Genomic DNA, 13479 nt, shown 5'->3' with positions numbered 1-13479 from the left:
GTTGCCTGGATTCCTCTGCAGAACTGGCCCCCGAACCCAGGTTTCCTGACCCTCGAGAGACTTGGAGCTGCTGTTTTTATGGAAGTAGTTAAGTCCCTTGTATAAATGTGTCAAGCCTCCCTTTAACATATTTGAAGGGAATTGCTTAGTCTGCTTTAAATTCTGGTAGAAGTAGTTTAAGTTTTATGATGTCTGATTAGCTTATTTTAGGAAAACGAATTATTAGAATTGTTTTCTATGAGCAATAGTGGTTGAACTGGAAAGGAATTTTAAGATTCAACTAGTTCCCTCTACCTCAGATTTACAGATGAGCCACACTGGGGAGGCTGGACGTCTCACACTTTTGATCAGCCCCCGTGGGGTTGCTGACCAAGCCACTGCGCGCCCCTCCTTGGGCATTCTTCCTGCAATGCCTTCTTCTGTAGTCCTTCCCAGACAAGTGCTGCCTCCTCAGTGTTTACACCCAAGCTGCAGAAAGCATGAGAGGGCCTGGGAGGGCTGGTCCCCAGCGGGAGGGGTGAGCAAGCTTCAGGTCCAAGCCATCTCAACATTCCTGATCAACGCCACAACACACACTGCATGGTGGGGTCAGCGTGATTCTGGAGACCCTCAGAAAAGTTAACAGATAGATCGGTAAACTACTTACTAACTGAAAAAAGGGAGGGAAAACCATGAAAGTATACTTCTGGAGAGTTGCCTTGGAACAACAAATCAAACCAAAAATTAAAACCAAGAAACAAACATTTGAAAAATCAAAATTAAGGCTAAAAAAGCAAATGGAGTTCTAATAACCTTCCAACCGTAAGTCTGGCTGTCTGGAATCAGATTTCAATTCAACAGTGACATATGTTTTTCCACTAACAATGATTTTTTCTTTTTTTTTTAAAGCAAAGAAAGGCCAACTGGGCATTCCCCTCCACGTTTAAATGTTCACTCAGCACATGAAAGCTGACCAATTCATGTAATGTGTTTTGTTTCCAGGGCAGGAAATTCCAAAGGGAAGGGAAAAATAATCAAACGAGCAGTTTTCAGATCTTTCCACACGTTAACCCTAATCATGATTCCAACCGTTTGTAGGGCTGGGCTAGCTTTCAATCCTGTGAAGTAAAGGACTGGAGGGAGAAATTCATAAAACTTCAGGTCTTGGCTATCTGTCCTAAGGGAAAGAGTTGGGATTCAAATTCATTATAATTTTAATCAAGAAATTCTACATTTACTAGCAATGTATGTTGTGTTTTCCCTTCTCTAACTAAATGTTGGATTTATGGGGTGGGGGGAGGGGAACAGTCTTACTTAAAACACCTGGTTACTGGCTATGCACTCCCTAAGGATGGAAGATGACTCAGAGCTTCACAGAGAATAAACAACTGAGCACTGCTTGGTACATATTACGTTCAGCAGAAAGCCCAGTGGGTGCTCATCGCCCTAACAATTTGCTAATTAATCTGATATAAGGTGCCCCACCAGAAGAGTCTGGACTTCAATTTTCAGAGGTTTAAAGGGACACAGGGCTCCTTGGGATGCAACAAGATAACTACTGGCAGGGTGTGGAGGTAGGTGGGTTCATTGTGCAAACGAGAAAGGATGGGGCAGTGGGAACATCTAACATTATTCTAGAACAGTAAGATCCCATTTTAAGACCCCAGAAAACTGGGCAAAAGTCAGTGTAATAAACAATTTTTTCTGGAAAAACCAAAGCAGAAAAAAAAAAAAAAGTTGGCAATTGCCTGTAGGCATCATATTAAAGGGAAAATATCTATTTTAAGAAGTGGATTAAAAACGACATAAGCAGTTTGTAAATTTTATCTTCATATTCCATTTCATAAAACTGGGATTGCCGTTGAGGCTGAGTTCAGAACACTTAATATGCAGATAAGTAAAGTCAGAGTGTTTCTTGGTTTGAATTATTTATTTTAGATCATAGTCTCCTTTCTGCCAGACTCTGTGTGTGTGTGTGTGTGTGTGTGTGTGTGTGTCTGTGTGTGTGTGTGTGTGTGTGTGTGTGTGTGTGTGTGTGTAACACAGCAGGTTACCATCAGAAAGATAAGCGCATTAGGGAAAGTAGTTCTTTCTGGCAGCAGCTCCCCTTATGAGCTTTTGTTTAGCATATAACTGAGTGTTTGGAACAAAGATGAGCCCTTATAAATCATGGACACAGAGATTAAATTTTCTGGCCGTGTTGCGGGTAAAGTGAACATTAAATAAATGAGTGGAAGAACAAGGGTGGCTCTCCTGGTGATATCCATATTTAGGTGCCATTTAAGGGCTTTATCAACAAGTGTCTCATTTCAATACAGGGATCTTTTTTTTTTTTTTTCCATTGACAAGTCCCTAAACGCCCTAAAACAGACTTTCAAATTTCCCTATTATTTAAAATCAAGATTAGATTAAAATACTGTTCAATTTCCCTGCATAGTTTCATGACACAAGCCCTACGTTTTCCTTCCTTGCAAACAGAAAACAATTTATAGCATTGTTTTTCAAAATGTAGTACACAGCCCACTGGCATCGGGATCCTAAGAAGGTATTTTATAAATCCAGATTCTTGGGCCCCACCTCAGGCCTCCTGAATCATAAACTCTGGGGGTAGGGCCCAGAGAATCTGCAGTGTTCAAAGCTCTCTGGGTGATTTTAACGCACAGTAAGGTTTGAGAACCACATACTTAAAAGGCATAGGACTGATATCTTTAGAATACTACCTTGATTATTATATACTTGGTGAATTAATTTCTAAACTGAAAACCAGAAATGATTAGGAGTAAATTATTATTTGCAAAATGTTCTAATTTGTCTTTTTAAAAAATGAGATCTGTATGAATTTATATCCACTCCAGGAAAGCAGAAAGCACAGAAGTCCCCAAGAACTGGAAGCGATGCTCCAGAGAAGCTTCTATTGATTCTGCTCTAAACAGATTTCCTTTACTTTTTAAAAGGGAGGTTGGAACTTGGGCACCAACGTCTCCTTCTGCCCGCACAGTTTTTTGGATTTTCAAACTAGCAAGATTTTCTCTCAGGTAAATTTGATGGAGTTTCCGATCCAGCTTAGCAGTTAGGAAGATTATCAGAAAATAAAACATCAGGCAAATGAAGCAGATCTAACAAGAAAGGAAAAAACCATAAACCATGTTTACACAGAGAGGGTTCCTGGCGGGGACCTGGGTCACTGACTGAATGAGCTGCCGGGGGCCACACAAAGGTATCGGGTTTGGGATGAGAATGAAGATGAGAAGATACAAACAGGTGGAGAGGAGATTCGGTTCTTGAAAGAGAAGAGGAGGAGGAGGAATCTGACACTAAAAACATGAAAGAGAGAGAGAAAAAAAAAGGATAAAGGCAAAAAAACTTTAGAAACACAAAGAAAAAAAATAAACTGGCTTTTAATATACTCACATAAGCTGCAAAGAAAATGAGGTCATGTAATACACAATCATTCCTCTACTTGACAAGAGAATACAAGTGCTTTTCGAAGAAAACAAATTTGCTGTTTTTTCCACTGGTTATTTAATTGTTCTGCAACAACACCACGGCATAAAAACATCTCAGATTTACCTGGGCACGGATTCAGCAGTATGATCCATTGAAAATAATACCTCTTTAACCTAGAATACCCAGGACATTCTGGAGGAAAAGAAACTATCTGCTTTTCAGTTGGAAAGGATTAGAACTTGACTTTTCCTCGATTTGTTTTTTATGAGAAGCACTTATATAAAGTTTACTTGAAAACTAAGGTCTTTCTAGGTGCAGGTAACTGAGGTGCAACAATGGGTCAGGTCCCTGAATCGCGACAATGGAGTCTAAGCTTGCTAAGCTGGTCTACGGTTGGGTCCACTGGCCGGGCACTTTGAAAAGGAAGCTATTCCTGTCACTTCCATGCCTTCAGCTGGAGAGATACACAGCAGTAGGGAGAACCACTGCAGTGCCAAATTCAAATTTTTCCCAGACAAAATGGATCAAACTTTCAAGGCGAAAGAATCCTTACTACGGATCGGTGTCTGGTAACATCTACCAATGATCAAAGATAAATCTCCTTACTCCATTTCCTGTTTTGAAGGCAAAAGGAAGGAAAAGAATTCTTTTTCCTCCTCTATTTAAGGAACTAACTTATTCCGAAGAAAAGACAATGATTCAAAGCTTCAAAGTTAAATGACTGTCCCTCCATTTGATTCCTCTCTCCTGATGGCTAGGACCTATTGGATGACAGAGGTGGGGGGAAGGGGACCCAGAGGCGATATTAGAAGGGAAAGCATATTCCTTAAGGGTTTTTTTTTTCAGTCTGCCACATCCATTTAATAAAACCAACGTCCACTCTTTAGCCACAGTGGACTCAGCTATAGTCCAAAGCTTTTAGACATGGGTTCCCCTTATGTTATTACACAGATCTGCATATGGACAATTTCAGAGGTGGAAAACCATACCCCAGTTAATTATTCACTTTCCAAAATCAAGAACACTGAGCCTGTACTTCATAATGACCCAGATGTATAATAATGGGATCTCGGTTATATTTTTATAACCGAGCTCTCATCTGTTTGACATATACACTGAAATTTTAACAGGCAAAATACGATGTCTGAGATCTGCCTCAAAATAGTCTACAAAAACTAAGTGTGGGACAGCAGAGATACAGGAAAAAAGAATAGGAATTGTTGAAGGCTGGTGGTAGGTACATGGGGATTCATTATACGAGTATTTCTATTTTGGTATACTTGAAATTTTTCCACAGTAGAAAATTTTTTTAAAAAAGGAAATAAATTTTAGTTCTGGAAGACAAAAACAACAACCCAAGAGGGCCTGTGGCTTCCCAGAGGCGTCTGCTGCACACTGGGTGACTCAGAATTGGCAGCATCACAAGCGTGGCGGGTCACCTCGGCTTTGGCCACACGTCTTTGCCGGCTGTGCTCTTGTCGGATGCATTTCGAAAAGCAGAGAAGCACTGCAGAAGCCTGAGGACGTTCTCCCAAACGGGTGCAGAGGAATCCTCAGGGCATGTGTAAAGGGACACGTCACCGGGGCTGTGCAGCACGTATACGGTATGCTATTTTCAAGTCAAGGGACACGGGAAATAAGATATAATCTTATTTGTATGGGAGGGTAAACAAAAAGCTAATAAAAAATGGTTGTCTTTAGGGAAAGGCAAGATGGAAGGGCAGGGATGGAAGCAAAACACCTCTATGGAACCTTCGGAATCAAGTTTGGACCAAATCTGTGGGTCGCTCACGAGACAGGCAGTCCCCACTGATGCACTAATAAGAACCGCTGCCCTCCTGCGACCACCAATGGGCTGAACTATCTAAAACTGGGCTTTATTAATCAAGATGGAGGCATCTTTTCCATTTATAGGTGAGTCTTCATAATTTTTAAGTCTCTCTGATTTAAATGATCACTTCAGAATGTTTTACCATCATTTAAAATCAGTCTGCAACTGATAAGGCCTGCTAACATGGCCTTCCGTTTCTCTGGTTCCTGGCCTCCTGGGTAAGTAACTGGTGGTGGTGGTGTGAAAAGCAACGATTTGGGGCTGTGGGGGCAGGGCCAGTGAGAGGAGTCTTGGAGGGCGTCGTGTGGACATACAACCACACCAACACAATAAACTGGTCACTGGCTAGCGCCTGAGGGAGAGCAGTGTCCACTACGGACAAGTGGCAGCGACCCCCGACTCTGCCACGGAGACACACCTCGGCTGGAAGCTACAGCACCTGATGTTTAACCTGAAGTGGGAGCCTCCTGGAGGCTCCGGGGAAGAGGTCCCAAGGGGCAAAGGGGAGAATGAATCCCAAGGGCCTCCCTCATTTTCTCCCACTGTCTGTTTTTAATGTGATGTGGATGAAAGTCTCAGACCTCAGGGGAGATTAAGGTCCCGATCAGCTGGTGGGGAAGGGGGTCTGAATTTAGTATGAGTGTCCTCGCAGGGTCCTGTGGGTGGGGGAGAAGGGGAAGCTGGCCCTGGGCAGCCACAGCAGCTGTGAACCAGCTGTAGTGACTGTTACCTCCCTCTCTTCTCTCCCCGGGGTCCGAGCCTCACCTCTCAGTGGCTAAGTCCTGACAGCCTGACCTTCCCTCTCCTGCAGCGAGGGGGGCTACACACGTCCCTCTAGCAGGTCTGGACCACAAGCAGAACTCTGCTGTACCATCCCACGTCAGAGTCTGCCTGGTGCGCCGTCTAAGCCCACCAATGACTGCCCCTCCACCCAGGGGCCAGGCTACTCCAGGGGCGAGTTTCTCTGTGGCCTAGCTGGCCTGCATTTTGAGCAGTGGCTGCAAGCCCTGTTAAACTGCACTAATTTATAATTCATGCTGCTTCCGATGCCCAACACTCTTTTGACCTAGGAGCCCCAAGGCCCTGGGATCAGGCTTCTTCAGCCGACTTTAAATTTGGTAAAAGGGAGACTAGCACAGGAAGGCAGGCAGCTGTGAGGACGGGCTTGGGTGAGTACCACACCCGGCTCCCATTGCCACCTGGGGAGAGATTTTCCAAGGACGGCTGTGCACGCCTCGGGGCTGCTCTCTGGCTCTTTGGAGGGGCTTGGTCAGGAGCCGGGACCTGGCACTGTGCAGGAGAAAGACCCGGAGGCTCCTTTCATGAAATCAACCCACAGAAGACCAGGCGTACCCAGACAGCGATTCAGCCTGACCCAGGGCCCTCTGGGGTGGCGGGAGAAGCACCAAAACCAGCTTCCAAATGATGCTCTGGAACTATCCCTGAGGCTCAAAGCGCCGTGGATTTCTTTACATTTTGTGGGTCTGTCGAGTCCTCCGAATTGCCACTGAAAAGTCAGTATTACTACTAAAGTTACTTGTTTGGAGATTACAGAGGTCTCTTTACCCCTCTGTACTTAGGCAACTGTGGAAACGCAAATGATAACTGAGGTGTAAATATCTGCTCCGAGGCAGTAAGTGCTACAAGCTTCCTCGTGGGGTCAGTAGATTCAGAAGCTCTGAACCCACCTGCCTCTCCCTGCAGGGTTTCCTGTGGGGTTGTGTGAGTTCATATGTGCAACTGATTAGAAACCGAAAGCTTGATTTTAGCAAGGTCTGAAATCTAAAGAAAGAGAAAGAAACAGAAAAGCAGAGGGGAAGCTTGATGGGGATGGGAACAGTCTAATTTTAGTTTCGAATTTTCGGCTCCAAGAGCAAGGGGAAAAATAGATTTCAAAGAGCTGCGTTGGGCAAGTAATATTACTTCCCCCACTGTGAACAAACACTTGAAAAAAGACACCGGAGAAAACGCACCTCAGGCGACAGTGTAGCCTATTTGGGTGAGGACTTCTTCCCGCCCCAGGCCCTGGTGGTCTTCGTCCCGCGCGGCTTGGGGCCAGGCCCCACGTCCCTTCCGGTTGACACCCTTTCGGCCCCTCTGGCTTTTTATTCTCACCTGTCTCGGGATCGCTGAAGTCTGGCAAAGTAATTGTATTAAGCTGTCGTCTGTCAGCAATGGTTCTATCTAAGAGGCTGCTCCCACGTCCAGAATCACTGCAAAACACAGCTACAAATGTCAGTCATTTGAAGGGCGGGCAGGGGAAGGCAACAGAGTCAACCAATCCCGACTCCTGAAACGCAGCAAAACCTTCTGCGCATTTTTGGAGCTTCTTCAGCACCTTTCCACTCATCACCGGGCATCCTGCTTCCCCGCCCGGCCTGGTCTGGGATTCCTTTCAGGATCCGTATCACAAACACGGTTTAAACCGCACCCGGAGACCCGAGCTAATTTTCGTCTCTTTTGTGTCATGGTAAGACACAAAAATGGGAACTTCGAGCCACGTTCTCCATCCACCGTGTGGGGGAAGCTGATGAGCATTCTGTGCTGCTAAGTGTCGGGCTCAAGCCCATGAACACATCATCCTCGAGCTGTCTTTAGGAACCAACGCTCTGCACCAGTGCGTCTAAGCCCTGGCTGCACAGAAGAATCACCCGGGGCATCTCGAAAAGCCACGGATGCCTGGGTCCTGCCCCAGACCCAATAAATCAGAATTTCTGGTTTTCAAAGCTCCCCAGATGGTTCTCATGCATAACCAAATTCAAGAACCACTGGCCCTGCCTTTTCAAAGGGTGACACAGCCACGGCCTCGTTTGTGTCCTAAGAACAAGCCTTTAAGATAAATGGCGTGGTTGATACCTCTATTTAATAGACAAGAGAGAGGAGGTGTGAGGCCCTACACTGAGCTGGGTGCTGGCAGAGTGGCAGCTACGGCCCCCTTCCGGTGTTCCCGAGCTGGGAAGGCTGGGCCTTGGAGAGAACACAGTCGCGTTTTGGCAGCAGCCTCCAGGCCGGTGGTTCTCGTTAGCTTCCGGCACTGAAGCCCCCTCTCCAGGCTGCTCCTGCGTATAGTAACGGGATCAGCCCCACTCCTTGGGCGAGTCACGTGGGAGACCACATCGGGACTAACGGGAATGGAACACCGTTAAGGGCGCTCAGCTCAGAAAGACTTTTTTTTTTTTTTTTTAATTCTAAGAAACTTGTAAGTAAAAACAATTAAACAATTGCATTCTTTTTTCCTCTATCATGGTATTCTATCAAAAGATGTATATCTGTCTCTTGAGGTTTGAGCCTTTAATGCTTTTCTTTGAATCCATTTTTTTTTCCCCCACCTGGGGGCTCTACAAATGATTTTCTTCGTTAAGAAGTTCAAATTCCACAGTAAAGGGACACAATTTCCTTCCTCTATGCAGCTGTTGCTAAAAGTGGTACAAACAAGATTTGCTATGAAACTTAATATGGTTTGCAGGCTGCAATTTCCACGTCCAGTGATGTAGTTAGAGAAATCCACAGGAAACAGAAGGAAACTTGCTTCAGTACAGACTGGTTTGTCAGCCTATACTTATGACATCACTGGATACATGCTTTTTGGAATCTGTTCTATTAATTATTTCCATGACTGAGAAACAATAAATGTCTCTGAGCAGAAGACAGCATAAAAGTACATGCAAATTTGCATTAATCACATTAGCAACTGAATATTTCTAGCACTGATCTATTCATGCATGTATTTTTAATATAAATATTACAAAAAATACTACAAAAATATTACAAAGAGTTAATTATCTGAATGTTGCAATGGCTCCCCACTTAGGAGTTTTTTGGAAGATCTTATCTCAAAATATAGTGAAGTTTTTCATCACCTTGGGGATTCCAGGACGCACAATGAGGTCTTAGAATTGCCAAGGAAGGATCTGCCTGGGTTTTCAGTGGACCAAATCACAGTAAGTGGATGGGAGATGTCTGGTTCAGCCACAATCCTCCAGGCTTCTCATTTCACCAAGTATCAGAGCACAGGGTTGGCTGCTGCATGTCATGCTGGGTCCTGGAACCCAACCAGGAGTCTGGGTTCTTATCCCACATCTGTCACTAATGGTAGGTCACTTTGAGCAAGGCCCCTTTCTCTGTGCCTCAGTGACTTCCCTGTCAGGTGAGGTGGCCTCTTCTTCCCACACAGAAGTGTGTCAGGCTGAACTGAGGTCATGGAGACAGAACATTCAGAAGAATTATAACTTCTGGACACATGCCAGGTGTCCTTATAAACACCATGCCTCCAAATACGCATCAGGGGTTAACAAGGCTGGCTGACTTCGGGAGACAACTTACTCCCAGCTGTCTGGTGCAACGGTAGGTGTGGAGAAGCTGAGTTAAGGGCCTCCTACTCCAGATGTTATAAACCCCAACCAAAACGAAGATCTTAACTTATGAACCTCAGCCAATGATAGGGACACAGGACCTATTTCCCTTCCACCAGCTGAGAAACAATATTTGGTTACATTCCTTAGTTTATCTCCATAGTATCTGTTTATCTCCATAGTATCTGTTGCTTATATATCAACAAATAACTGTTCACAATGGAGATGCCTTCATTTCCACTCTGACTGTTGCGACTGACTGAGAATTTTGGTGGATGCTGTAAGCAGGTTTTAGTTCTTTGTTTATATGGTGCAGGATTTGTCTTTGCCATGATCCACAGGATATGGAAGGAGGGGCAGAGGGAGGCCTGGCCTCGCTCTCTCATTCTGGCCAGCGTGTCTCAGGCAAGCCTTCCTCTCTCCCTCTGGGACACATCTACTTGGGCACTCCGTGGACCACCTCCCCCTACAGCTCAGTCACCTCACCTCTTCTCTGTCTGGCCCTTAGGTGCCAGGACCACCTCCAAAGGAGGATGATAGGAAGGAAAGGAAAAACATTACTGGTCAGTGGTGTTAGTAGAGGGTTTAGGGAAAGGAAACTGGACGGAGCCCCAAATCCACCGCACATAAGCTGAAGAGACCCACATATGTAGATGTACACATCCAGGTAATTTCTATTCCCTTAAAGAAGGACTGAAAATCCAGAGTAGACTGTACTGATGGTTAAGTTATCCTAGAAACTGGAAGCTTCTCTTGGAAATCCTCTAACACAGCTACACAGAGATGAAACACAAGAGGCAAGCTGATGGTGGACTGGGAGCCAGAACCCTGGGGTCCTTGTCACAGCCTTGTCCTTTCTCAGCTCTGAGACAGTGCCTGGCACACAGTAAATACTGATGTAATAGAGGGGCCTTGGATAGGAAACCAGAACATTTCCCAGGCAACTTAAGCCTGGATTACATGAATCAAGGCAAGTTCTCAACATTCCCAAACTCAATTTTCTCATCAGTAAAATGGGTCTGATGTAACACGACATTTGCCCATTTTATGGGGCTATTTTGAAGATGAATGAGAGCACACTTTGTAAAAAGAAAAGCTCCACCGAAATATGGATGACTACTAGCGTGAAATGGGGTTTCCGGGGCTTCCCTGGTGGCGCAGTGGTTGAGGGTCTGCCTGCCGATGCAGGGGACGCGGGTTCGTGCCCCGGTCCGGGAGGATCCCACATGCTGCGGAGCGGCTGGGCCCGTGAGACATGGCCGCTGAGCCTGCGCGTCCGGAGCCTGTGCTCTGCAATGGGAGAGGCCACAAGAGTGAGAGGCCCCGCATACCGCAAAAAAAAAAGGGGTTTCCAATTTCCAACTGAGGTTAGAGCAAATAAATTCTTTTTAAAAAATGTTTATATGCTATTCGTTAATGTGATTGAAATGGGACTTGGGAAGAAAAACTTTTCTTCCGATCATATGGCTACATGATGGAGATGGTCTAAGTGGCAGTGACAAGAGGGGGAAGAAGTAGTTAATAATAAAAAATAAAAATAAAGGAAAAAAAGCTGGTTGTCAATTCAGAGAGGCAGCATGGGTGATGGAGAGAGAGCTTTGATGTTCGGCAGACCTGGGTTTGAATAATAGCTCTACTAGTTGTTTAATTGAGAAAACTAGGGCAAGTTCTTTAATAAAAGTGAAGTGTAGCTTCACTTTTATTTTCTATGAAGTGGAAAGAACAGTAGCTTTCTTGCAAGGCTGAGGCAGGGGTTGAGGAGGACGTATGTATAAACAGCTTAGCACGGTGCTGCACAGAGAAGGTACAGCATCCCTTGCTGAAGCGCTGGACCGTCTGGCGAGGCTCTGGCCAGAGGTCACACTGTCTTAAGTGGCCAAGTCAACGCGCACAAGAGCTGAGGGAGCTGTGCACTTCAGCAGGAGAGAAGACGAAACGTGAGGCGGATTTCTGTCCTAAAGGCACGCAAAGCTGCAGGCCTCAACCCAGGCTTCTGAAGTGACCAACACCTTGCCAAACGTACACTCAGGACAACGCCACCCACCCTTTGCTCACGGCAGGAGAAGCGTTCTCAGCCTGCAGGGACCGCTCTTTGGCCTCAGGCTCCGTTCAGCGACCGGCCCAGAGGGTGGTGCTCCTTCAAGCAAGAGTGAAGAGGAGGGACGGGTCGCAGAGGACAGGAAGCCAGGTCTTGTCTCCGTTTGGCCCTGTTACTGCCCGTGTCTTCTTCTGCGCCCCCTTGTCCCACTGCTCTGGAGGCCTGTGCCAGCCCCTGGGTGGGGCTCTTGGGGGTGGCGAGCAGTGGGACGCCCTGGGAGGGTGAGCACAGGTCCCTCACAACTGAGCACACTTAGAAACACGGGCGCCTGAGCCCGGAAGTCAGTGAGGACCTTCTCCAGCTGGAAACCAACCGGCCCCTGCCAGCCTGCTTTCTGCTCAGTTTTCACGTCTTTTATGAAGCAGGGATGCTTCTCACCCACTTGTGCATGCGTTTCTATCCTCTTCTAAAGCCCCGCGTGTCCCGACTTGAGGCTGCTGGGCCCAGAGCCGCCCTTATCTGGAGAACTGCGGGGTGTGCTGTCCCCGTCAAGACACTACCCTCCCCTCTTCTGCTTTATTCTACTGCCAGGGTCACGCCCTCCCCGACCGTACTGGGGAGGATGTCTAAGTCTGCACACTGGTGAGGGCTACAGGAGAAACATTTATTTACATCCCAGAGAAAATAGTTAAAAAAACAAACAGGAAACTCCTTAATAAGGGGCTGCTGGACTGCCAGCACCCCCCCTCGAGGCTTTGGGAGTAGCTGGAGGGAGCAGTTCCGTAGAGCTGATGCATCCTCCACCCACCCCCACCCCCACCCCCAGCCAGACTCTGCGCCCGGAGCCAAGGTCCCCCCGTGCCTGGCCCTGAAGGATCCTTCAGGGAGCTGAGCAAGTACGGACACAGCCCAGGCATTTGGTTAAGTGTTTTTAAAAAGCTTTCCAATTCTGCTATTTTTTCTTCTCCTCACATGCAATACTCTTGGTTGCTAAGTGGGAAGAAATGTGGGGAGGTGGGAGAGGTGTGGAGAACTGAGAGAAAACTGGCAACGGGAAAGCTGATGGATTTATTTTCTCACTTCTAAAGGGGGTACAGACAAAGGGATGTGCTCCACTAGGAAGCAGCCAGCTCGGGGAGTATCGCCTGTAGCTGGGCTCGCGGCAAAGACCCTCCCTCAAATCCTGCTGCGTCTGGTAGGCTGGGAGTGGGGACTTTGGGACATAAATATGGACATTTCCTATTTCTGCCTACAGACTTAGAAAAGTAGAATTTTTTTAAAAAATTAAAATGATCTTTATCTCCAGAACATACCCACAAAAGGGAAGAAGCCAGTTTCACGATTAGCTTTTCACCAAGAGGAAGATGGGCCCCATGGGCCTGGTAACGTGCCACAGGCTACGGTTAGGAAGGGGGCTCTCGTGTAATTCTTGTGGCTCGGGCTCTGCAAGGGGGGGTTCCCGGCCAGGCTCCCCCATCTTCTAGCCACACCGCCCACGGGGCTTGTGGTCTCAACTCTGGCTCATGTCAGCTCATCAGGACCCATCACCTCAACAGGGCCCTGATTTTGAATATATATATTTTTTTAACGGCAGAAACTTGTCGAACAAGATCTCACATGGAACCCCACCAGCACCCTGCTGCTTCCCTAACCCCACCCCACCTTTCCTCCCACCCCGCAGCGACTCACCAGCCTGCCTGCCCGCCTCCTGCTGGGCTGGATTGGGTGGGCCACACCCTTGAACACATTTACAATTTGACTTATACATTCTTAGGCTCCTGACTCTTAAGAGCGGAATGTGGGCTGTCCATACATCTTGCTGCGAACTTGAA

The 13479-nt window shown here is 46.6% G+C and overlaps 1 protein-coding gene across 11 annotated transcripts in view; it reads right to left on the bottom strand.

Moving 5' to 3' along the window:
- The window catches only part of TTC7B (tetratricopeptide repeat domain 7B), a 237783-nt gene that overhangs the window by 51293 nt on the left and 173011 nt on the right, over positions 1-13479 (bottom strand). For 9 of the 11 annotated variants that reach the window (XM_033850722.2, XM_033850726.2, XM_033850725.2 and 6 more), the window contains 2 exons: positions 7373-7470; positions 647-697 (listed from right to left, as the gene is read on the bottom strand). In XM_033850722.2, coding sequence (XP_033706613.1) covers positions 647-697; positions 7373-7470 — 149 coding nt within the window. Of the gene's footprint in view, positions 1-646; positions 698-3131; positions 3294-7372; positions 7471-13479 lie in introns of all 11 variants that reach the window. The other 2 variants (XM_073800124.1, XM_033850723.2) reach the window with 2 other exon arrangements.

This window comes from Tursiops truncatus, chromosome 2 (assembly GCF_011762595.2).
Source record: "Tursiops truncatus isolate mTurTru1 chromosome 2, mTurTru1.mat.Y, whole genome shotgun sequence".
NCBI lineage: Eukaryota > Metazoa > Chordata > Mammalia > Artiodactyla > Delphinidae > Tursiops > Tursiops truncatus.
Note: the sequence above shows the minus strand (reverse complement) of the source record. Positions and strands in the feature narration are given on the sequence as shown.